At 38.5% G+C, this 25,291-nt stretch overlaps 2 protein-coding genes across 5 annotated transcripts in view; one reads left to right on the top strand and one right to left on the bottom strand.

The window, feature by feature from the left end:
- Window positions 1–138: 138 nt before the first annotated feature.
- LOC114480284 (equilibrative nucleoside transporter 2-like) lies at window positions 139–24,439 on the bottom strand. Of its 4 annotated transcripts, none has more exons than XM_028474280.1 (13): window positions 24,231–24,439; window positions 12,141–12,197; window positions 11,908–11,989; window positions 8,960–9,105; window positions 8,725–8,864; window positions 5,516–5,650; window positions 5,337–5,434; window positions 5,178–5,247; window positions 3,879–4,072; window positions 3,363–3,468; window positions 2,711–2,796; window positions 1,984–2,183; window positions 139–1,290 (listed from the first exon to the last, which is right to left on the bottom strand). In XM_028474280.1, the coding sequence occupies exons 2-13, from the start codon at window positions 12,170–12,172 to the stop codon at window positions 1,179–1,181; spliced, it is 1,401 nt and encodes a 466-aa protein (XP_028330081.1). In that variant the 5' UTR covers window positions 12,173–12,197; window positions 24,231–24,439; the 3' UTR covers window positions 139–1,178. The 4 variants fall into 4 exon arrangements, with proteins under 4 accessions (XP_028330081.1, XP_028330083.1, XP_028330080.1 ...); XM_028474282.1 differs by lacking the exon at window positions 24,231–24,439 and adding an exon at window positions 16,384–16,397; XM_028474279.1 differs by lacking the exon at window positions 24,231–24,439 and adding an exon at window positions 16,165–16,367.
- The window catches only part of LOC114480285 (vascular cell adhesion protein 1-like), a 51,275-nt gene continuing 35,826 nt past the window's right edge, over window positions 9,843–25,291 (top strand). Inside the window, exon 1 of the mRNA XM_028474285.1 lies at window positions 9,843–9,935. The gene's annotated coding sequence lies outside the window, so the exon portion shown is untranslated. The remainder of the gene's footprint in view (window positions 9,936–25,291) is intronic.

The raw sequence follows: 25,291 nt of genomic DNA, 5'->3' as shown, positions 1-25,291 counted from the left end.
TCAGATATAGTAAGAGAAAAAGGGGGTATTTGACGTAGAGCATCTTTAACACCTCACTGAACCTTGTTCAGCAACAATTCCAACGGAGAAGTTGTTCATAAATTCTGTAGATGTGATTAACGAGTTATTTCCATTGAATACGTTGAACTCATTGATTTATTGATGAGGACATTCAGAACAGATACATTGGAAACATGCACAGATTCTGTTTCCCTTTCCTCAGGAATCCATGTTTGTCTCTGAATGTTTTTACACTTATCTGCAGTTTATGAGAGAAAGCAGAACAAGAAGCACAATCAAAGACTGGAAGTCACACATTTCTTATAGAAAAATCAGATTCTTTTAGAATATTGACCTACAATAAACAAAATGGTACACAATATAAACAGCCAATACATCAGCTAAACAAGAATAGCTAACGTTTGTTCTCCTTTTAAATGTTTTTTTTCCTATGAATGTTAGCTGGTCCTAATCCTTATAATAACTCAAATAAATTAACAATAAGAAATATCAGTACAAAGAAATCTGTGACAGCAGCAAGAATAAGTTAATCTAACAATTATATTGTAGAAATGATTAAACTCTAATTTAATCCTGAGTAAACCAAGGTCAGTCATGTTTATTTTAAAGGATTACTCATGCTAATAAATAAAATAAAACTATAATCAACTTATCTAATGCAACAAATCACCACTAGGTGGTGGCAGTAAGCAGCTCTCTAGACGCAGAGGAAACATGGATACTAAAAGTGTTATAATCTGTGTTATTGTGACTGTTTCTGATTGGCTGAAGGGGTTGGATGTTTGTTCATAGCAGAAAACTACAAAAAAACAATGTTCAGCTCTCTGACATTTCATTTACACCATACAAAAATAAAAGGCATCAAGAATACACAACGTAATCATCATCAATCCAGTAATATTAACAATAATAATAATAATAATGGAATCCAGGATATGTGTCTATGAGCACAGAGTTTCTCCTTTGGATGACAGAATGTTGTAATGTTCTTGTCATTTCCCTTTATCTAAACATGTAAAGCCAAAGCCAAGCAGTAATTAACTACAACATCAGACTATTAATAAACCACACACACACACACACACACGTCTCCTTTAAAGAGAACAGGGTTTACTGCATTGTCTCTCAACAGCTTCCACAGAGAAACCTGTGTGTTCCTAAACCAGAGCCCTGAGGAGGAAGGAGAGTGCGGCTCCAAGAGACAGACCGAGGGCCAAGAAGAAGGTCATCAGAGCTCCAGCTGTCTCTGCATCCTTGGACTCTACCAACCTGAACACAAAACACAACAGGTCAACAACACTCACACCCTCACTGCACACTTAATGACCAACTAATTGTTGTGGGTATTAGTACCATGGTTGGGTTCATTTGTAATTGTAATCACGTATTTTATAATTACAATTATGTTGTATATGTAATTGCCATGAAAATTCTATAAAAACAAATAATTAACAAAAATTACAATTAAACGTAAAACTGTTGAGTCATGCTACAGCTCCTATGCACAGTTCAACACATGTAGTTAAAAATTATTAAAATATGTTTCATAAAGCTTTCTCACATTTTACCATTAAAAAAAATAAATAAGGGGGATATACTGACAGAAAAAAGACTCAGACGCCCACACCAAAAATATTAAAACCTATATTTCATTGATTAGGAAGCGTAATAAGGCAACCAATAGATAGGAAAGGGATGAGATGATAGATATTAGTTTTTAGTGTATTTTACAGCTGATTTAGGACCCGTTATCATTAGAGATGCTAACAGAAATTAAGGTTAACTTTTATTAATTTATTTATTTCAGGCTTAGTAATTGTGATTAATTGTAATCAACATTCTGAGGATAAAAAAAAAGAATTGTAATTGAAAAAAAAAAAGCGGGTAACTGTAATTGTAAATAAATTATACATGGATAGTTGAAAATGTAATTACAACTGATTAGTGCTGTGCGTGACTCACTGTGGTGCATAGGACATGGACAGGCAGACGAAGTATCCACTGCTCAGAGAGAACATCGTCATGATGGCGGAGAACACGGCGTCGTGGGAGAAGTAGACGGGGAGGAAGGAGCGATCCTGGATGTTACACAGCATCAGCAGAGGGACAAACACCACACGGGACACCACCAGCACTGGGAACAGCCGTGACTCCTTACTGGGCTGTGGGGGGAGGACGAACACGGGTCAGTTGGGGGTCACAGAAGAAGAAGCTCAGAGAGGTAAGAGTGGGAGCTTTGTAGGAAATCAATGTACCCTTCCTTCTTTGTTATTTTGATTTGGTTTTAAAACGGAATAACCAAATAAACAGTGTGGTTATTTTGTTTTACTGACTAAAAACCAAAACAGAAATAAACCAGACAATCTAATCTGATCTAAGGTATTTAATTATTTTTATTATTATTCATCTATTTTGAACATCTAAAAAAAAAAAAAATACATAATATCACCAAAATTGGTATACAGTGCAGTAAGAGGCAGAAAGCTTAAAGAGCTTAAATGAAAACACCACAAAATCTCAAACACCTCTAAAGCTGGCACATATTGTCACAACTTTGTATTTGTAACAAAAAACTAATTTTAGATTTTTTTTTAAAAAAGTCTCTGGGGTCACTAGAAATGTGTATAAAAACAGGGTCACGGCAAGAAAAGGGTTGGGAACCACTGAGCTAAGTAGTGTAGACACCAACCCATTGGATGACAGTGGTGATGGTCCGTCCCACCCAGTCGCTGATGTTGAAGATGAGGAAGCAGCAGACTGAGATGAAGAAACGCTCTGAAGGACAAACAGAGGAGAATGGTGTCAGCGGCCTGTGTTACATTAGTTCTCACTAATAATATCTGTTTTTTTCTTTGGTCTGCGTTAACTCCTCCTACACCGTTTGTCTGATTTTGACAAATGAGCAATCAAAAAATTCTGAAAGTTCCCCAGATTTATGCTTGTACTTTTATCATTTGTAACTATTAAACTTTTTGACGTATCACATTTTTTTTCCTTCCCATTTATTTCTATAGGAAAGTGCATCTTTTTCAACATTTAACCCCTTCATCTCCAGCCATTCTTTAACTGATTAAAGGTTGAAGGGTCAACTTCAATCTTTAACATGTTTAGCTACTGCCTTAAACACATTTCAACTACCGTATTTCTAGGCAATGCTTAGTTAATGCTAATGCTATTGCTAGGCAAATGATTTGGTGGTGCTAATGCTAGACTAATTCTAATGCTAGCTAATGCGAGTTAGTGCTAATGCAAGCAGATGCTGATGCTAGCTAATGCTAAGCTAATGCAGTGCTACGCGGGCCAGGAAATGCTAATATTCTAGTTGGGGTTTATCTTCCTACCCCACTTGGGGCTTGAGAACGACGTTTTGACGTCTGCAGTGACGGCAGGGAACACGGACAGAGTGACTGTGAACACAAGCGTCACGCAGAAAGCCATCACCCAGATCTGAAACACACAAAGAGAGAAGCTAGTTAGTGAACGGTTAACAATAGTTTGTTATGCATTTCTTTTCTTTTTTTCATTTGTCTGTCGTTAACTCGTCCTACACCGTTTGTCCTTTTTGACAATTCAGCTATCAAAACATTCAGAAAGTTCCTGAGATTTATGCTTGTAACTTTGACAATTTGTAACTTTTAAACTTTTTTTGAGTTATTACATTTTTTGGTGAAACTGCATTGACTTTGAATGCTAATTCTAGGATAATTCTAATGCAAGTGCTAGGTTAGTGCTATAGCTAAATGAATGCTAATGCAAGGCGAAAGCTAGGTTAGTGTTAATGTTAATGCTAAGCTAATGCAGTGTGATACTCTATGTTGAGAACATGGAGTGAGCAGCACAAACAGCAGCAAGTTCACCTTCTTAAACACCTCCATGACAGATGCCTTGGCCCCTCCCTTCTCCATCTGCTCCAATGACAGGAAGGCCTGCGTGCTGCGGTCTGCACTGGGCGGTCCCTCAGCCTCGGGACCACTGCCGCCCTTGGCTGTGTTTGACAGCGCCGATCCGTTAGCGTGACCGTTCACTTTGCCGTTTTCCACCACGCTGATTTCTGCAGACAAATTTAAACCCCTCCCATGTAAACAGTGACCTACCAACATGTCCTGAGGGAGTGCAAACAATCAGCAGGAGAGTCTGTGTCACTCACACAGAGGCCGTCTTTGTCTGATTAGATACACAGACGCTCACTGACTGAACGAGACTAAAGCAGACAGACATCAACCTCTGTCAGAGGAGCCTGTTATTAGCTCACATTAGACCAAATGGTTCCTTAATCAAATCTAACAGATTTTCTGAATGAAAGTTCGAACACAAAGCAAAGCAGTTGTGCATCGCTAAGGAAGACTTTTGCTTGTATTCTAGTGATTTAGTCTTTTTCTTCTAAGGTTGAGTGGGAAGAAATAACTTTTTTTATACCGGTATGTATTAAAAAAAGTTATTTTCTTTAGTGGGTGCACAAAAGTGTTTATGTTGTATGGATTTTGGCTGTAGTGTCAAATTTTATTTTCTCACCTGTCCAATGAAAATCAACAGGGACAACTTTGCATAAAACTTAAAACACTTACAAAAAAAAAACATGGGTAACTAACGGCTCGGGGACCACATGCGGTGCTCGCTCTAATTTTGTGCAGGCCCTCAAAGTAAATGCACAATAATAAATCCAAAAACACACAAAATGACAGAATAATATAAATTGAAAAAGTCTAACAAAAATGCACAAAAATATAGAAAAGTACAGAAAACCCCAACAAAAATACTAAAACTCCAAAAAGATCACACAAAACTGCAATACAAATACAAAAAATGACTCCAAACAACATATATTACAAAATACACAAAAATGTTCTCAAAACACAAAGAACAATATACAAAAATCAAAGGAGAAAAAAATACAAAAAGACCAGAAAAACAGATGAAAGCCTTTGTCATTTCCTGTATTAATGCTCTGATTGCTCATTATTCTAAATGCTGACATGTGATTTAAAACTTTACAACTACTCAATAATCTTTTTGTTATGGGATTGCTTCTATATTTGAGTGGCAGCACATTTTGCAGTTTGAAAAGTTTGAATTGGTTTTGAGATGGTTATGTAATATGTGCCAAAGGAAGTAGATGGAATAATAATAAATAATTAATGCTAAATGTGAAGTCTCACCTTTCAGCAGCTCATCAGTGGTTCCTGCTTCATACGTGATGCTTTTGTCCAGATAAAACTGAGCAAACCTCTGCAAACCAAACCAAACACTAACATTACCGTTAGGTTGAACAGAGCTGAAATGAGTGCATTGTGGGTAATGTAGTGTGCCACACTGACCAGGCGTGGCAGCAGCATGTAGCTCAACAGTGTGATCAGTGTCCCGACACATGGCGTGATGAAGTAACCCAGCGCTGCCGTCTCCCGGTCGGCCTCGCCTCAAGAACAAACAAACTTTAGGAAAAAAAAAAGGTTGGCTGTGTGTTCTGTCGCTAGGCAACAGAGTGTGGAAGACTCACTGGCGATGGCGAGTATCATGGCGATGGCGGCAAAGGTTCCGGCGAGGCCCTGACCGCTCATGAAGACGGCACTGTACTTCTGAGGCAATAGACCCACCAGGCCGAACAGACTGCCCTGCACCACGGCGCCAAAGGCTGCAGAGACAACATCATCATCATCATCAGCATCTACGCCAGGGGTCCCCAACACGGTGCCCGCAGGCACCAGGTAGCCCTCATGAACCATGAGAGGGACCCTCAGGAGCTCTAGTCACCAATGAGCTTCATCTATCTAAATTTGATTAACTTTCTAGGATTTAAACTCACAAAGATAAATACATTTGACAGATGTAGTTAATGATGAAGGTTTAGTATTAAATCAACCATCTAACCTGGTGTATGTCAGTGGTATGTTATATATAAGATATATTTATAAAAACGCAAGGTGGGCTTTCTGAAAAATGTCATGAAAATGAAAAAAAATTGCATAAATTAGAAGAGATAAAGTGTTTCTTTTTTTTTTAATACTTTTTATTTACAATTTTATATTACATGGACAACAAGGAAGAAAAAACACACAAAAATAATTTTTTTTAAATAAATAATTAAAGAAAAAGAAAATAAATAAATTAGGGGGGTAGTGCTCCTTGTGAAAATTCAGTCCTTTGTCCTGTAATCAATCCATTTTGTCCAGCGTTTCCCAAAATGTCTCGACTGGTTTCTTAGATAATGAGTCCATTTCTCCATTACATATATTTCCTCCAGTGTATTTGTCCATTGAGTCACTGTTGGTGGGTCAACTTTCATCCAGTTTTTGGTAATATTCTTTCTCGCTGCAATTGTCATTATTTTAAAAAGATAGATATCACTTTTGGAGATGACTTCAACCGGTACAAGGCCAAGGTAAACGACAGGGTCCACAGGAATAGTACAACACAGTACATCTCCCATTACTTGGATAACTTCCCTCCAAAAGGCTTTTATTTTTGGACATAACCAGAAGATGTGTGAGTGGTCAGCATCCGCCTGCCCACAGCCCCTCCAGCACAGCTGTTCACATTTCAGTGTTTTCTTTAAAAATTAGTGGTGTTATAAAGAAACGTACCAAGTTCTTCCAGCCAAATTCCCGCCATCTCCTTGAGCTGGTGGAGGTGTGCTGCGTATCGCACATGCTGTACCACTCATCCTCAGATATCGTCATATTTAACTCCCTTTCCCACTTTTGTTTTATATAAAAAGTGTTGGATCCATTTTGTTTTAGGCTTTTATACAGTTTTAAAGGGAGTGGCTTTGTATGCTTGTATTATGATTTCTATTAATTCGTTTCCTGCTGAAAGCTCTTTTCTGATTTCAGTATCAAAAAAATGTTCTTATCTGTAGATATCTATAGAAATCGCCATTTTCTAAATCAAATTCTTTTTTAAGATTGTCAAATGATTTTAATGTTTTAGGTGTTCTATCTTCCATCATTGTGCATAACGCAGTTATCCCTTTATCGCTCCATTTATTAAAAGTATCATCTATTTTTGCTGTTGTGAATCGAAGTGTTTGGGAAGGCCAGATTAGTAGTTTACAGTCATTTTCCAAGTTATATTTTTTCCTTATCATTTTCCATAATTTTAGTGTGTGTTCTACAATACCATTAGCACCCATTCATTTTATTTCTGTCTCACCTATCAGGGTTTGTGGTTGGGATTGGCCCGTGTTTAAGTCAATTTGTTTCCATTTAGCCTGATAATCTGGAGAGCACCAGCAGACAATGTATCTCATCTGAGCAGCTAAATAATACTCCTTCAGGTTTGGTAGTGACAGTCCACCTCTATCTTTGTTCAGATGTAAAGTTGGAAATTTAACCCTTGGTTTCTTTCTTGCCCAAATAAATTTTGAGATTTGTTTATTCCAGGCTATGAATTGAGATTCTGGTATCTGATTGGTAAAGCTGAAAAAAGAAACAATAACGTTGGCAACACATTCATTTTTATAGTTTCAATTCTAGCGCTGAAATCTAAGGATAGTGCCGTCCATTGTGATAAGTCATTTTGTATTTTGTCATTTATTTTAGTGTAGTTTGTTTCATAAAGTTTGTTTGTGGCTTGTGTAATACAAGTTCCCAGATTTTTATTTCTTACCGCACAATATCAATGTTGAATGTTGACTATAAAATATTTACATCAATTTTATCAAAAAGAATAGAACACTTTCTACCTGTTTAAATAGACGAAGACCAGGCAGGCTTTATTAAAGGGCGCCAAACTCAAGATAATATAAGACGAACTTTAAATATAATAGAACATATTAACAAAGAACAAATCAGTGCAGCAGTGATGAGTCTAGACGCTGAAAAAGCCTTCGATAAAGTGAGCTGGAAATTTTTAAGAAACGTACTAGAAAGAATGGGCTTCAACACCAAATTCAACAAGTGCATTCAGGCGCTGTATAGTGAACCAACTGCTAGAATTAAAATCAACGGACACCTTACAAATAATTTTAGACTGTATAGAGGTACTCGCCAGGGTTGTTGCTTAAGTCCTACTCTTTTCGCAATATTCATAGAGCCCCTGGCCCAGGCCATTAGACAACATAAAGATACAAATGGAATCAATTTAGCTAAAGAGGAACACAAAATTGGACTTTTTGCTGATGACGTAATTTTATACCTTCAAAACCCTAATGAGACACTCCCTAAAGTGATGGAAACGTTAAATGATTTCGGCTCTCTCTCAGGTTACTCTCTAAAAATCTCTAAAACACAAATACTCTCAATCAACACGTCTATAAAGAAGGCGATAAGGAAAGAATACAGACTGAAAAAAGAAACAAATTCAAATAAAGTGTTTCTAATGTTGAAACCTCAACATTTCCTACCTTTAGTATGTTATGGTTTCATTTATTCAAACAACTGTTTTTCAGGATATGTACTTTGATCTGACATGTTTCGACTGTCAACTGCCAGTCCTCTTCAAAGTCGTTTGCTGATCGCTTTGATGTGAAAAATAGTCTGAATAAATTAAACCATAACATATTATTTAAAAAGAAGACAAGAAGAACTTGGTGGAATTATTTCCTACTTTTATAAGTTACTGCTAGCCTTTGTTATTATCTTGTCATCTAATTAAAATGAAATTGTGTAAATGTGGTATTTAAGAAGTGTAGGTATAATCTGAAGTGCAACCAATGTAGCTCATGAGTTTCAGAAAGGTTGGTGACCCCTGGTCTACGTACACACTTACAGTTAATAAACCAGATGGTCGCCATGGTGACGGAGAAGAAGGGGTCCAGGTCCATGTCCACAGTGACCAATACTGCGGTGAGGATGAAGAGCAGCAGGATGAAGACGAGGCTGCCGGCGATGCGTACGGCCTCCGAGATCCTGAAACGCAGCCACACACATTAGCGGATGATTGACGAGCAGTTGCTAAGGGATACTCCCAGAATCCCCTGGGGCATGCAGGTCCAGTGACTGACCTCTGGTACAGGAAGGAGTTGAGCAGAGTGAAGAGCAGCAAGGGCAGCTGGGACAGCAGTGTCATCCAGTTGTTGAAGTGATACTTTTTACCCTCCACGACCGTGCCGTTGCTCCATTCGGTCCCGTTAAGGCGATCCTGGAAGTACTACAACAACACAAGATAGAACTCTGTCAAATATCTGGGAACGTGGCTGGACCCTAAATTCAACTTTAAACCACATATTGATTATATATCAAAATGTTTATACTCTTGTTTAAATCCTCTCTATCAGTCTTCAAATTGTTTCACACTATAAGTAAGTAAGAATGCTTATTAGAGGTGTCCCGATGCGATATTGATATCGGTCCAACATCAGCCAGAAAACGAATATCGGATTTAACGGACTGCATCTAAAATCACCGATATAAGCTCTCCGATACAATTTTCCGCTCCAGCTCTTCTATCCATAGATGACTGTGGTTCACATTCAACACAGTAACCTACTGTTGCTGACCATTGTTCTCTGTTTGAGTTACATCACATGATCAAACCTTTTCTAACATTCCACACTACAAAACAAGTCAAATATGTACTGTATGATTCATGCTGATACTGTATCGGATCAATATCGGTATCGGCTGATACGCAAGGCTGCAATATTGGTATCATATCGAAAGTGAAAAAGTTGTATCGGGAGATCCTAATGCTTATTGGGTGGGGATCAGTCTGTCTCCACCAGTTGCTCCTCCCTTTTCCTCCTCTGTGCAGGTTCTCCACTGGGTGACAGTTGGTCCACCCCTGATTGGAGAGTGGAGACACCTGTGTGCAGCTGCCTGCTCTACTCCAATCCACCTCCACCCTGTTGAACTCTCTCTTACTGTTTCTGCACAGTTTTGTAAATAAACGGCATCTGATCACATTTATGCCTTCAATGCCTCGTCTACTGTCACCTCCTTGAACCAGTCTTGACAGACTGGGGGCTTGTCCATCTGAACGTAAGTAGCTCATTCATTTTGTTTGTGGTGTCGTTTTATTACATATAACATGCATCTTAATTCTCTCAATGTTTTGTTAAACTCTTTATTTAGAAATGTAATCATTAGGAATGTCCCAATCAGGTTATTTTGCCTCCTAGTCCTTTGATTTTGAGAATTGGCCGGGATGGAGTCCCAATTCAATACTTCTATAATACATTAAAAAAAGAGCAAAAAAACAGATCCAGGATGTCCCTTATTTATTTTATTCACCTTATTTTAACCCTAAACAAAGCACTTCTGTGACGTAGCTTGAACAATCAAGCAAATAATTAATTAAAAAAAAATCACTTTAGACTTCAGTACAAGATTAAATAAAAATTTTTAATATAAAAATGAATAGTGCCTCATCTTAAAATACCCAACAGGCTTGTTAACAAATAAGAAAATAAAAGTGCCACAGTGCTGTAAAGTAAGGACAGTAATGTGCTTTTAGGAACTGCACTCTTAATGCTGACTCTCCTCATTTAGTTTCACAGATTAAAATGCATGTTTTTCTTAATGAAAAGTATGACAACTTCATTTTGTTGGCATTGCAGGTGCAGAGCATGTACAGTATTAAGCTGCTTATGAAATCATTTTTCAAATATTTTCAAATTTTTCAGTCATCGTTTGTCCACAGTCCCATTTTGTAAAATAAATCGTGAGAATCGTATCGGGAGTTGAGTGAATCATTACATCCCTATTAAAAATGGTATTTGGTATGAACCGGTATACCCCCCACCACTATAATGATAATAAATATACATATATATCTGAGTCCTGATCGGGAGATGACGTCCGATTCCGATCGAGTCTGAAACCACGTGATCGGGCCCGATTTCTGATCATGTGATCAGGACATCCTTTGTAATCATTTTAACATACTGCCATATTTGAAATGTTTTTTTTGTCCTATTTACCTCAACTTATCTATTACTCAGTATTTAACTTTCACTGTTCCTCCCATTTGTAAACGGGTTGGTCGGAGGTTCTTCTGTTTTAAAGGGTACCTGTAGTGAAAATGTATCGGGCCCCATAAAATCTGTTTCTTGTCAAATGCAGCGGCGCTCCGTGAAAACACGAGTCAGCTTTAATCAGCTTCACCTGCTCAGAGCGTTTAAACAACATCTAATCAGAGGATTGGGGATCGATCCCGGTCTATACCGGGCTGTGTGTCGAAGTATCCTTGGGCAAGACACTGAACCCCAAGTTGCTCCCAGTGGTTGACTAGCGCCTTACATGGCAGCTCTGTTCCAGTGTGTGAGTGTGAATGAGTTGATATGTAAAACACTTTGTGACCTCTGTGAATGGTACTATAGAAATAAGCATTACTTACTTACTACATTGACAATTTTAGCAATTGAAATATTATACCCCCCAATTAAAATCAACAGTTTTTACATTCATTTTCACATCAGATGCTTTTATACTGGCTATGTAGTTCATAGTCCTGTTTCATATACTATAGTTTTGTGGCCTTCTCATTTGCACTTTATAATTTGTTTAAAGGTTTGTGTATTCTTTAGCTTAACAAAAACATTCTGATTGCCTTTAGTTTAATGTCCCCCTCAGGAATTGCTCTGTAAAAATGTACCGTCTAATGTTCCCCCAATAATGAAAAGGGATTTTACCCCTGAAAGAGGGTTGAGAACCACTGATATAAGGAAAGGACAGAGGACGAGGTCAGATGTCCCTATGGGTCGAGTTACCAGTGGAAGATGTGGGCGGGGCTCCAGAATCAGGAAAAAAGATTAAAAAAACATGGACAAACTTTAAACCTTAGCATGTGGATCCATAAGCACATGATCCCAGTCATTTGACAAGAGCCTGCATACAAGGCTCCCAGTGAACAAGAGGCATCTGACTGGGATCAGTGGTAACCTGACTTGGTTGGGGTCAAAGTGTGCACTCAGTGATGTGTGGACATCAACAAGGATCAAGTTGTTTTTACCAGTGAGGCTGTCATGAAGAAATTCCATGGCAGCAGAGTTCCCAGGCCTAGGATGAAGAAAATGATGCCCACCAAGTAGCCCCTGGAAATAGACAGACATGAGACTCATCTTTTCATACAGGCTGAGCCTCAGCCACCACAACATGACGCACAGAAACTGTGGCAGAGAGCAAGCGAAGAGAGGGGAAATGAAAGTGGTGTTTTAAAGTGTGTGTGTGTGTGGCGTCACTCACCGGTCCGGAGGCGCGTTGGTGCGTTCCTTCATCCTGATGTAGGAGCTAGTGGTGGATCTGTGAGGACAGCAGAGGAAGAACAAACTCAGCTGGATGTGAGCACACATGGCACAGCCACAGGAATGTCCTTCACATTGTGACGAGTGGCTGCGAGGGGCTGAGACTGTGGACGACCTCCATCACCACCTCACTCTCACTCTGAACATGCTTTAAATCCCTCTGAGTCTCTGCACCAATCAGCATCATCGTAGCTGAAAATAATGCAGGGCTGCAGCACACCATTCTTTAATCTATCCATGTCTTAAACAATGAATCATAAGAGAAATTATCCGTTTTGCGGTTTTAATACTCATAACAGACTTACCAAGCTCAACTAAGCTTTTTTTATTGCATAAAAGAAACAGAAGAATCTAACTAAATCATCTCATATGACAGTTATAGGTATGACTTAAATGGGCAACATTGCTTAAATAAAGCAAGGGGTGTGTGTTTGGCTGAAATATATCTGCGGTTCAGGCACAGACGGAGCTCAGACTTTCAACATGGCTGCCTTTTGGTTCAAAGGTTTGCATTGTTTGATTTGTTTGGATTGCAATAATAGCGTTGATGAATTACAGTATTTCATAAAATTGTCTACCAGAACGAGTCACGTGCACCAGAGCCAATCGCTGGAGAGGCCACCCTTACTTCGTGGTTTCGAGCGGAGCAGCGACCCGCTGTCTGAGTGTGTGTGGGCCGGGCAGAGGCTGTGTCGGGATAGCAGACTTGAGACAGGGGTGCTTGAGGAACGGTGCTTCACAGCCGCCCCATGGCGTCCCAGCCGGCAGAGAGCCAACACTCTGCTGTAGCTTCACTTTGTGCTCGCTTTGGGTGAACCGTGTTTGTGTGTGTGTGTAATATAGAATAAAATTTACATTAGGAATCATGTTTACAAGGTCAGTTTAAAGAGGATTTAACTTTTATTCTGAATTAGAGAAGAATTAAAGCTCCCATGTAAAAGTGAGCGTCTTAACGTGTTTCTCCAGGCATAACTTCATGCTTGTGCGTTGCTTTTTTCGAATTTATTCATTTAAATATATGAAAACACAATAGTTATCACTCTACTCATTTCACAACAAACCTAAATGTCACTGACGTCCCACCTTCAAACACAACCTCATTCAACCATCCATGAAAAAGCTACTGAACCTCCCACTTTTCTATAGTAATACATACTTCCTACGAGCACTGCACTAGTTGCTTAAATAAACACTACCAGTATTTCACTAATTAAGGTAAAACAAACTATTTTTGGCTGGAGTTCAACAATAAACAAAATGTTATAGTTACCTAAAAAGGTATGACACAATTAAATACATTTTATTAGCAGAAGTGATGCAACACTCATAGCTATAATTAAGTGAGTGCGTGTGAAAAGACAAAATCCAAAACTAAATACAGATTACTTTAAACATAAAGCTAAATAACAGTGAATTATTTTGAGTAATTTTGCTATTTATTTCTAAGTTGTTAATCTTATTTATGCAATTAAGTTTCCGTTTCCATGTTCACATTTTTATTTATTTATATATCAACATACAAAACGTTATATTTTCAAACAAGCATTTTAGGTGGTTGATTTACAGCACTACTGCAAACTGTCTTCACAACATCACAATGCATCTGAGCACTGTATAATAACTTTGATACACTAGCTGACAATGGTATGGGATCAAATAAAGCTGGATGTTTCTATGACAACAGTTTCAACTGATATTAACAAACCTGCTTTTATATTTCACTAATAATCCATTCATTAGATTATTTGCTTGATCACCGTTCCAACAATTTACTTGGTGTGACCCAACACTGTTAAAATTAAACTTTAATTTTGAATCACTTTGACAGCCTTGAAATGACTTTGTAAATAAAATTAAACAGAATTTGAATCACTTATTTAGAACATTTTTACCTTATTCCTGTTTTTCCAGATTTTATCTATAGTTCAGATTGCATCTCTTGGTTACCGTCACTCTCATTTCCTGCTTCTTAAAAACATACAGTAGAGACCAGTGCATCCTGGTCACACTAAGGCCCTGAGTCATATTACAGTCGACGAACAAACAGAGCCACACGATCCACACAGAAACTATCAAAGCTTCACAAAAATGCCCTCTAATGTACCTCCTTTACTGTAGACACACCCAGCCCAACCTGGCAACGCACCTTGTTTGTGAATAGCTTCACTCTCTCTCTCTCTCTATTACGTATTTTACATACAGTCATGCTTTACTTTCTCTTTGGGTTCTGGAAAGTAATATCATGGGACAATTTCTAAACAATGAATACAATAAAACAGTGTTCTAAAAATGTAACTAAATGTAAAAACTGATCCAAAAATTACTCAAGTACTTGCGTAGCTGAAAAACTTACGTCAATGCAGTGATCAAGTATTAGTACTTATTCCACTTTAGGTTGGACTTTTCTGCCCATGTTGGATTTATTAATGACTAGGGGTGTAAGGGCTCGAGACTGCGACCAAAATGATCGCATGTGAGTATATTTTCTGTGTGTGCGAGTGAAAATTTTATCTGGTCGCATCTGTGCGAGTGCGTATGGATGACCTTATTTTGGACGGAGCGGCTGAGTGCTTCGTCACGTCCCACAGAGTGCACTTCTCTCCCTCTCGCTCCGCACTGCAGGTGAGGAGACGATGCACGGTCACGTAAAAGTTGGTGTAGAGCCTGGGTGTGCCAAAATATCAATACGATATATTGCGAGGTTTCGTCTAGCGATACGTTATCGATTCACTGGTGCCAAATATCACATTTCTATTTATTTTTCATTGCAACATACAAGACATGACCAAAACAATATCTGTATATATAGACATGATACACAGAGATAATACAGTACAATGAGACAATAGGTGAGGAGTGGATATTTACAAATGTACAGTATGTGTGAGTGTTAAGAGCCACTGTGCAGTTTACACTGTGTTTTACTTGGCTGTCATTCATGTGAAAATGATTGACAATGTTTTGTAATTCATGTGAAGTGGATTTAGTGTAGTAGATAAATGACACGTATCGTGGACGAAATTTCCCGCGATATATCGGTTATCGTTGTATCGTGATAATATTGTTATCGTGAGAGAAATAAAATAAAATAGCAATATATCGTATTGTGAGGTAACTATCTATACCCAGCCCTAATCTGAATAGTAAAACTGTTCCAAATCGCAAACTAACTCAGGCCGACGTCCAAATTAGTATGTAGTGTCTTCACATTGGATAGTGTGCAAAGATTGAGTAAGCAAGAAATACTGGGATGGCGCGCACTTGACTTGGGCGGTATCCAAATTTTGATACCGTCAAACCTCTTCCCTATTTTACCACAGTATATGATACCGTGACAAAACATTTATGACGTATGCAGAAAAAGAACTGATTCAATAGTGGACGCTTGTGCTTCAAGCCTGTCTTAATTCGTTCCCTCTCTGCCCCGATCAGAGCAGCCACTGACAGCTGAAGCACACTTTTTTTTTTTTTTTGCAGCCAGCACTCACTCACACAGCATTACATAAATTATATTTGATATTTAATTTTTATCACCTATATAAGTGCATTGTAGGGGTGTAACAATAAACAAAAATCACGGTTCGATACGTACTTCGGTTTTGAGCTCACGGTTCGGTTGCAGAGCTGCTGGCAGTTACAAATGCAAAACATAAACTTGCTTGTTCATTAAAAACAAAACTTTACTGTTGTAAAGTGCTGCCTGATAATAATAATTTTCTTAAACAAAAAATACATAAAATATCATTAAAAAAAATAAGCTCCTCACAGCTTTTATCCGCTGCTGTAAAGACTCCGATGACAGTTGTTATAGCTTTGATCAGATCTGAATTGCTAAGCAGAGGCTACTTGAACGCTGAAGTCAGCTGCGTTTGCACTAAGGACGTTTTCTTTGTCGCAGTGATAGTGGCACTCGGGTGGTGCCATTTCAAGTGAGTTAGTATGTTTGTCGTGTTGCAGAACAATACCCGATCTCAGCTGAACAACGTCGGCATACTGCCCTCGTTTTTACCACTGGTTTTTCTCCATTGCAGTATTTCATCCGGACGCCTAAGTGTTCCCAAGCAGGAGACTTTAGCAACAGGGGAGGGTCCTCCAGCTCTGGTTTCTCGCTAGCATTAGCCATGCGCATGTGGCTACAGGCGGAAGTAAACACACACAACTTCTGTTCCATTCTGGGAACTCACCTGTGCACAACCCTGTTCCTGAACTGAATGTGGTCAGACCAGCTGTCTGACTTCTCTAAACTGGCTGGGGGACACCTCCTCCTTCCTTTCGGTGCAGGCAGGTGTGAAACGGACTGAACAGGCACACAATGAGTAAACCCAGTCAACACCTCCATTGGTCACTTCTGCCCCTTGTTTGTCATGATCTGTAAGGTTTGCTAACCAAGTGCTGACACGGTTGGTCGAACAGACAGTCTTTAATTTGATTCGAAACCTGCTCTGGGTGTTCAGGCCAGCTGAGCACAACTAATTACCCTGAGCCTATAAATCATAGACCAGGCTGAACATGAAGGTCAATTTAGAGCTTTTGAAAAGGCAGAGGCTCCTCTGGTAGCTTTGTTCCTCTAAATCTAATGAGAGGTGCACAGCCAGCCTGATGTCATCGCTGGGAGTGTGCACACTGTGCAGAGGTGAGGGGGGAGGATTTCTGAGTGTGTCCATAACAAGCACGTGCCAATATTGACAGGAAAAACATGACCAGGGGTGGATCGAGGTCAGGGGGGCTGCAAACGGAGCCACAGCACTGTGACACGACAACGTCTGCATTACGTGCATAAGGTGTTATGCATATGTATTGTAAAAGACATTATTTGCCTTTACCATGAACTTAAATCTATATTCCTTTTCATTGATTTCATGACATCCGAAATGTATAACTTGTGTTTTATATATAAAGTTAAGTTGAAGCAATGACTTAGAAATCAGCTGTTTTCCCACCGTTTCCAAACAGAGAGAATTCCCATTACTTAGAAACACCCATGACCTAAATGACCTTTAGAAATTTCCTCACACTCACTTGACATAACAGAGAGTAGCTTTATGTTCAGCTGTTTGTAGAATTCCCTTCAGGCTAATGAGAACTTTTTCCCAAGGAGGAGTGGGAAAGAAGGGGAAAGGCTATAGCTTCTGTTGACGAGGGGTAGTTTGGTATTCCGCCCAAAAGGAATTTTAAATGTAAACTGTTTACAGACCCGGGGGGGGGTCACATCTCCTTTCATTTCAATTACAAACTTCACAGGGTAGGAAGGACAAACAGGCTTTGTTCCACAAAAAGCTCAGTAAAGCTGGCCAACACAAACATTTAGATTACAATTACATTTAGCAGACACTTTTATCCAGAACCACGTACAACACGAGCAGTTAGAATTAAGGGAGTTGCTCAACATCACATGGGAACTTTAATTCCTCTTCAGAATAAAAAATAATTCATCTTTAAACTGACCTTGTAAACACTTTATTACTCATGCAAATTCAAAACTGAACTTAAATCCGAATGAGGTGGCTGGTTTATTCTGATTTCAATTCTGAATTAAATAAGTCCTTGATCTTATAAATGTTTAATTCAGGTCGTTCTGCACATGCGCGATGATGCGCTGGCGACAACAAAATCCAAAATGGCCACCCAGAATAGAGCCGATACCATTTACAGTGCCTTGCGAAAGTATTCGGCCCCCTTGAACTTTTCGACCTTTTGCCACATTTCAGGCTTCAAACATAAAGATATAAAACTAATTTTCTGTGAAGAATCAACAACAAGTGGGACACAATCATGAAGTGAAACTAAATTTATTGGATATTTCAAATATTTTTAACAAATAAAAAATCGAAACTTGGGCGTGCAAAATTATTCAGCCCCTTTACTTTCAGTGCAGCAAACTCTCTCCAAAAGTTCAGTGAGGATCTCTGAATGATCCAATGTTGACCTAAATGACTAATGATGATAAATAGAATCCACCTGTGTGTAATCAAGTCTCCGTATAAATGCACCTGCTCTGTGATAGTCTCAGAGGTCAGTTTAAAGCGCAGAGAGCATCATGAAGACCAAGGAACACACCAGGCAGGTCCGAGATACTGTTGTGGAGAAGTTTAAAGCCGTATTTGGATACAAAAAGATTTCCCAAGCTTTAAACATCCCAAGGAGCACTGTGCAAGCGATAATATTGAAATGGAAGGAGTATCAGACCACTGCAGATCTACAAGGACCCGGCCGTCCCTCTAAACTTTCAGCTCATACAAGGAGAAACTGATCAGAGATGCTGCCAAGAGGCCCATGATCACTCTGGATGAACTGCAGAAATGTACAGCTGAGGTGGGAGACTCTGTCCACAGGACAACAATCAGTCTATACTGCACAACTCTGGCCTTTATGGAAGAGTGGCAAGAAGAAAGCCATTTCTTAAAGATATCCATAAAAAGTGTCGTTTAAAGTTTGCCACAAGCCACCTGGGAGACACACCAAACATGTGGAAGAAGGTGCTCTGGTTGGACGAAACCAAAATCGAACTTTATGGCAACAATGCAAAACGTTATGTTTGGCGTAATCGCAACACAGCTCATCACCCTGAACACACCATCCCCACTGTCAAACATGGTGGTGGCAGCATCATGGTTTGGGCCTGCTTTTCTTCAGCAGGGACAGGGAAGATGGTTAAAATTGATGGGAAGATGGATGGAGCCAAATACAGGACCATTCTGGAAGAAAACCTGATGGAGTCTGCAAAAGACCTGAGACTGGGACGGAGATTTGTCTTCCAACAAGACAATGATCCAAAACATAAAGCAAAATCTACAATGGAGTGGTTCACAAATAAACATATCCAGGTGTTAGAATGGCCAAGTCAAAGTCCAGACCTGAATCCAATCGAGAATCTGTGGAAACAACTGAAAACTGCTGTTCACAAACGCTGTCCATCCAACGTCACTGAGCTCGAGCTGTTTTGCAAGGAGTCTCTCAATGTGCAAAACTGATAGAGACATACCCCAAGCGACTTACAGCAGTTATCGCAGCAAAAGGTGGCACTACAAAGTATTAACTTAAGGGGGCTAAATAATTTTGCACGCCCAATTTTTCCGTTTTTTATTTGTTAAAAATGTTTGAAATATCCAATAAATTTCGTTTCACTTCATGATTGTATCTCACTTGTTGATTCTTCACAAAAAATTACAGTTTTTTATCTTTATGTTTGAAGCCTGAAATGTGGCAAAAGGTCGAAAAGTTCAAGGGGGCCGAATACTTTCACAAGGCGCTGTATTTAATAAGGGTCTTAGAAGACATGGATATAAAGAAAGGACAGAGGCATAAACAAGCGGACATTCACACCGACACACAGACGTATTAAACACACACACACTAGAGGTGTCCCGATCCGATATTGATATCGGATATCAGTCCGTTATCAGCCAGGAAACGAATAACAAATTTTATCAGACTGCATCTAAGATCACCGATATAAGCTCTCCGATAAAATGTTCTGCTCCAGCTTCTATCCATAGGTGACTGTGGTTCACACTCCAACAAAGTAACCTACTGTTGCTGACTATTGTTCTGTTTGAGTAACATCACTTGATCAAGCCTATTCTAACATCCCACACTACAAAAAAAGTAATAAAAGTATGCATGATTTGTGCTGATATATCGGTATCGGCCGATACACAACGCTGCAATATCTGTTTCATATCGGAAGTGAAAAAGTTGTATCGGGACATCCCTAACACACACACATATCGGGAAATGTAATAGACTTCGTCAGACAAGTGATACTAAAACCCGGAGATGGAGTAAATGTGTCCCCGTACAGCATTCGCAGGCTGTAATATCACCTAGTTTACCATTGTACTGGTTGTTAGAGCTACTATCAGACAGCAAATATTTATTCCTGGTTACTGTTTTCTGGAGTTTTACTGGGCTTTATTTACCAATGATTAGTTCCTATCGCCTTCTCAGAGGAGCAAAGTGAAACCGTGTTATTGTTGAGCTGCTGCTTCAACACTATAATAAAAATAAAGGTGAAAACACATCATGTGGTTCTATGTTGTAGCCAACAATAAAAGGTTTGGTTTTTTCTCATTCCACACCACTGACATGTTTGTTGGAATTTGACAGCTTTGTTTCTCTTTCTTTTTGTTTTTTAAGAGTGACACTTTCATCATCACCATGCCAAGTAGGGTTGTGTATTGCCTGGTATCTGGCGATACAATTTGTATCCCAATACATAGGTCATGATAGCATATATTCTGATATTAAAGGAAAAGGCGACTATTGCAATTTTTTTAAAAATCTATATATGACTTAATATGTAAATGTGTACACCTTTATGAGAACATTATGTATTAAATATATTTTATTGGCATATTTTACACTCAAAACATTGGCTTTAACATGCCATGTGCCAACAACTTAAAATAAAAAAAACATACAATCTGCCTGTGGCTTATAAACCGACTTTGATTTTAGTGCAACATAACTGAGCTATATGCCGAGAATAGGGCCCTATAAAATCCGCGTTAAAAGAATCGCAGACGGAATCGACCAATAAAAAACGTTTAAACGCAGAAATGGACAAAATCGTGATGAAATGCCGTCACCGTGGTGCAAAGAACGTTTTTTATGGGGAAATGTTTCCCAGGGACCGCTTAGTAGGTGCACCACCCTCCCCCCTCCTGTCCTGGCTGCATTAAACTCATCTTAAACCACTAAAACAATGCAAATCACCACTGACTCCTCACTACAGAACCTCTAGTGCCAGTTTAACTTTGCTGTTCCTGTGAAGCTCTGTCCGTGTTTCGTGTAGTGCAGCGGCGCTCCGTCAAAACGTGATCAGCTTTAATCATCTTCACCTGCTCAGTGTTCAAACTGTTATGCCTGGTTAACTAAGATTAACTCAGTCCGTGTTGTCCTTTAGTTCTTTTTATTCCAGGTTTTTGTCCGTGTCTCGCAGCTACACATTCAGTCGGCAAGCTACCTCAAGTACAACCGTTTCAGGGGGAACTTCCGGTTTACAAAATAAAAGTCAGTTGGAGCAACATTATTAGAATGTTTATTTCTAACATCTCATCAGAGCGACAGTAAAATGCATGTTGAAATAATGAATTAATAAAAAAATAACTAATGAAACACAATAATGAAAACAATCAGTTTATACTTTGACTTTTTTTTTTTTTTTTTAATTAAGAGTGCAGGGCTTATTAGCCAGAACATTGTTTTGTTTTGTTGTTTTCCTTAAAAAGATGTTATGTTTTCTTTAGATTTTCTTTGTACAGTTCTATTCATATGTAGTTAATTATTAAAGTACAGTATGTTTCATATCAAGCTGTCCCACATTTTACGATAATCTAAGGGTATACTGACACAAAAAAGGCTCAAACGCCCATACCAAAACCTATATTTTCATTGATTAGGAAGTCTAACAAGGTAACTAATAGAAATGAGATGATAGATATTTGTTTTTGGTGTATTTTACAGCTGATTTAGGACCTGTTATCATAGGAGATACTAACAGAAGTGGAAGTTTAACTTTTATTATGTCATTTATTTCAGGCTCAGTAATTGATTAATTGACTTTCTGAACATAAAAAATAATTGCAAATTAATTATAATTGGAAAAAATGCTGGTAATTGTAATAGAAAACATAATTGTAACTGGAAAAATGGAATTGACCCCAACCCTGACTCGGCCTATTGAACATACAGTATGCAACATTAACTTCGTCAGAGCTAAAAATGAATAGTGAAATCAAAACAACGTTCTCGTACACATATTCAACCACATACTTCAATGTATCACACTAGACAATGAGCTTTTATTTGGTTTCATTTCTAATGCTAAATAGAATTGTTGGGGCTTTCCGTGGTGTGAGCATCGTCACTGTGCTGCACTGTAGGCAAAATAAACTAAGATTTACTGTGTATTTAAAACCAGCACCAAACCTACACACATTAGTCAACAACAACAACAATGGGTGCTGTTTGGAGTGATCAGAGTTGTTCAGCAATCACAACCTAACCTTTATAAAACCAGCAGTGATCCCAATATTTCCCTTAAATACATCAACAACACATAGTGGCCACAGAGCGTTATAGTGTTAATCACTCCATCGCCTGTGTAAGTCTGTTAAACAGCAGTTAGAGATAAGAGATATTATTCCTTTGAGTTATCTGACTTTTATGGAGTTATACAACTTGAGTTGATGGTTATGGCCGGGTCATAACTTTCACTTAATTACTTTTTAAAAGGATTACAGCTTTGATTCATCTGCATATAACTCAATCAAAACACTGTTTTTTTTTAAAAAAAATTGTTTTTACAAATTCTAAACACTGATTACCTAGTATTTTAGATTAAAGTAATCAACCGTCCTCTGACAGATGTCTGACAGGTTAATGCTTATTCTCGTCTTCTTCACCTGTCGGCTATTTACTATTCTCCTTCAAACTGATGCACAAGTTGGACCAAATATAGAAAGAGTTTTAATGGTTTTCAGTAGAGCTGTATGAGGAAATCTACTTAGAATTGATCTGACATGTTTTGCCAGTCTTCGTCAGAGGTATCTGCTGATCACTTTGATGCTTCCTTTGAAGTTACCGAGTAATAAACCCAGCAAGATTCTTTTTTAATAATATGCTAAGGTTTCTTTTATCAGAGTGGTGTACGGATAACCGCCGGGGCTATTTTAGGGTTAGTTAGTCTGTTTAGGAATCTACGTATTAATAGCAAACGGAAGTACTGGCCAATGAGGGGCGCTACATACATACGGCTACGTACGGATAGCCACTGCCTTCATTTATTCAGACAACTGTTATAAAGGGACATAATATTCAAAAAGACAGTCATTAGAGCTGGATGAGGGTCAGATGTGGGCACTGGGATAGTGTGGGAACTATATGTCAATATACAGTATGTCAATCTGTATTTTATTTGTACATGTGTATTATCTTGTTTGCACTGTAATGTGTGCACTTGTATTTAATCTTTATTTAATTAACAGTTGTTTTTTTTACTTAATTATGTTCGTTTTTCTTTCTTTCTTTAGTGTTTATTCTTTTTAGGCCGTGGCACCACGTGACTGAAAGTTCCGTCAGTATTATTTTAGCTCATATTTATTTTTAGCTACCCCGCTAAACATTTTTAAAGGTGGAATTTGCCGTGTTAAATATGTTAAAATGAAAAAATATATGACAAAAGAGGGATTTGAACCCACGACAGCAGAAGGAAGAATTATCCAGTCATCCTGACATGATGAACACAAAGGCACATTACGCACAGACCCTGGGGCTATTGGTACGGACACTTCGTTTTTTTGTTTTAATTTGTAATATTTTTTGAGTCTCTTTAACTAAAGTAATTTCCCCCTGGGAAAATGAAGTATATTCTGATTCATGTTGAGTCAGAGATCCATAATTACAGTAAGTTCATTTGGTCTTTTTTAAATATGTTTGGTTTATTCAGACATGGTTTATCAGGAAATGTTTCGACTGTCAGCTCCCAGTCTTCCTCAGAGGGACACATCAAGGGAAATCACCTCTGAGGAAGACTGGCAGTTGGAGATAAAAAAAAAAAAAAAAATGTCCCGAAAAACCTTGTCTGAATAAACGTAACCTTAACATACACAGACACTCATATTTCATTCTTATCATGAATAAATATCCCTCAACAAGTTGATATGAAACCATGTGCTCTATCCGACCACGTGCTTTTCTAGGTTAAGATCACGACCTTACCTGGAGCTAAAAATGCGGTTTAACATTGTAAATGTATTTTGTAAATTACGGAAATGTTTAAACAAACACGGAAATAATACATAATAATAATAATAATAATAATAATATCTTCTTGAAACATGGGTCTACATTTCAAATGTTTAAAAAAAAATGCACCTGCTTAATGTAAATATTAAACAAAAATATTCCTATTAGATCCGAGGCGAATGTTGGCTAAATACTGTATGTAGTGTTTCCGGGGGTGCACTGTAGTGCTACACAGCAGTGGGTTTGTGGTGCTAGTATCTGCTGATGGGGAGCTCACACTCACCTTGGAGAAGAACGCTGTCACTGTCTTCTCATTCTGTTTTTAAGCCCACACACAAACACCACCACACGGTCCTAAAGAGAGGATAAATCAGCGGCTATCACCGTCTGTCGTCCATACACGTGGCAGAAGCTACAAATGGCTCCAGTAGTAGATGAACCAGGCTCCGTCATAGCGGGAGAGCGTCTACCGTGATGACGGCAGTTGGGTTCCAGTCGGGGCGAAGCTAAGGCCCGCCTCCCGCAACATGTGATTGGGTAGTTATAAATTTCTAACCAATCAACGTTTACTGTTTCCAACTAATGAGGAAGGTTAGCCAATCAGAGAAAGAGAATGGCTCCCCCAGGCATGTGCCATCCTAGATGTGAGTCGCCCTCCTTCTCGCCTCACAATAGCAGCTGCGCTTCCGGTTGATGTCGCGTCATATTTTGCATCCTTGCTAAAAAGCGGGAGTTTCAAATGAAAAAGGCGCCATGGCCGCCTTTTCTGCTCCAATACATCAGTCAACAAACATAACGTTACAGTTGTTTTACAAGTTGTCGTGGGGAAAAACAGTAGAGACAGGACGGTTTAATCAGCCTAAGGAGAGGATGTTAATGCTGTATGTTTAACATGCTTTACATTATATACCAGATGTAGGCAACTGGTGGTCCGGGGGCCATGTATCAGATTCAATTTGTGCAGCCCCCAAAGAACTCAGAAAATGAAATGAATGAATAAAAGGCAGCAAAAATCAACTAAATTTTTACAAAACATGCACAAAAATACACAAAGGCACAACAAAAAATGTAATACACAAAAGAATAAAACAGCAAAGTGACTGAATAAATATACAGAATTACAAACACACAAAAATGACAGGAAAATGCACAGAAAATAATCACACAGAAGAACAACGTCACTACTATTGTATTATTGTATGTAATATTTTTCCAACTAATATCACAGCGACACTTCAATAAAATAATCGTCAATGTCATGGATATTATTAATATGAATATGATAATGGCCAATTGGTGTTCATAAAAAGACTATTATCTTTCTAAGTCATTTGTTTTTACTTT

Source organism: Gouania willdenowi, chromosome 18 (assembly GCF_900634775.1).
Source record: "Gouania willdenowi chromosome 18, fGouWil2.1, whole genome shotgun sequence".
NCBI classification, from domain to species: domain Eukaryota; kingdom Metazoa; phylum Chordata; class Actinopteri; order Blenniiformes; family Gobiesocidae; genus Gouania; species Gouania willdenowi.
Note: the sequence above shows the minus strand (reverse complement) of the source record. Positions and strands in the feature narration are given on the sequence as shown.

Bases quoted from the DNA above. Each gene is read 5' to 3' on its own strand.
- LOC114480284 (XM_028474279.1), bottom strand. From the start codon at position 16,328: ATGCGCATGGCTAATGCTAGCGAGAAACCAGAGCTGGAGGACCCTCCC. The intron at 12,198-16,164 runs GTATTGTTCTGC...CTGTCCTCACAG, and splicing joins CGTTGTTCAGCTGAGATCGG to ATCCACCACTAGCTCCTACA. The intron at 2,184-2,710 runs GTTGGTGTCTAC...CTCCCCCCACAG, and splicing joins TCACCACTGTCATCCAATGG to CCCAGTAAGGAGTCACGGCT.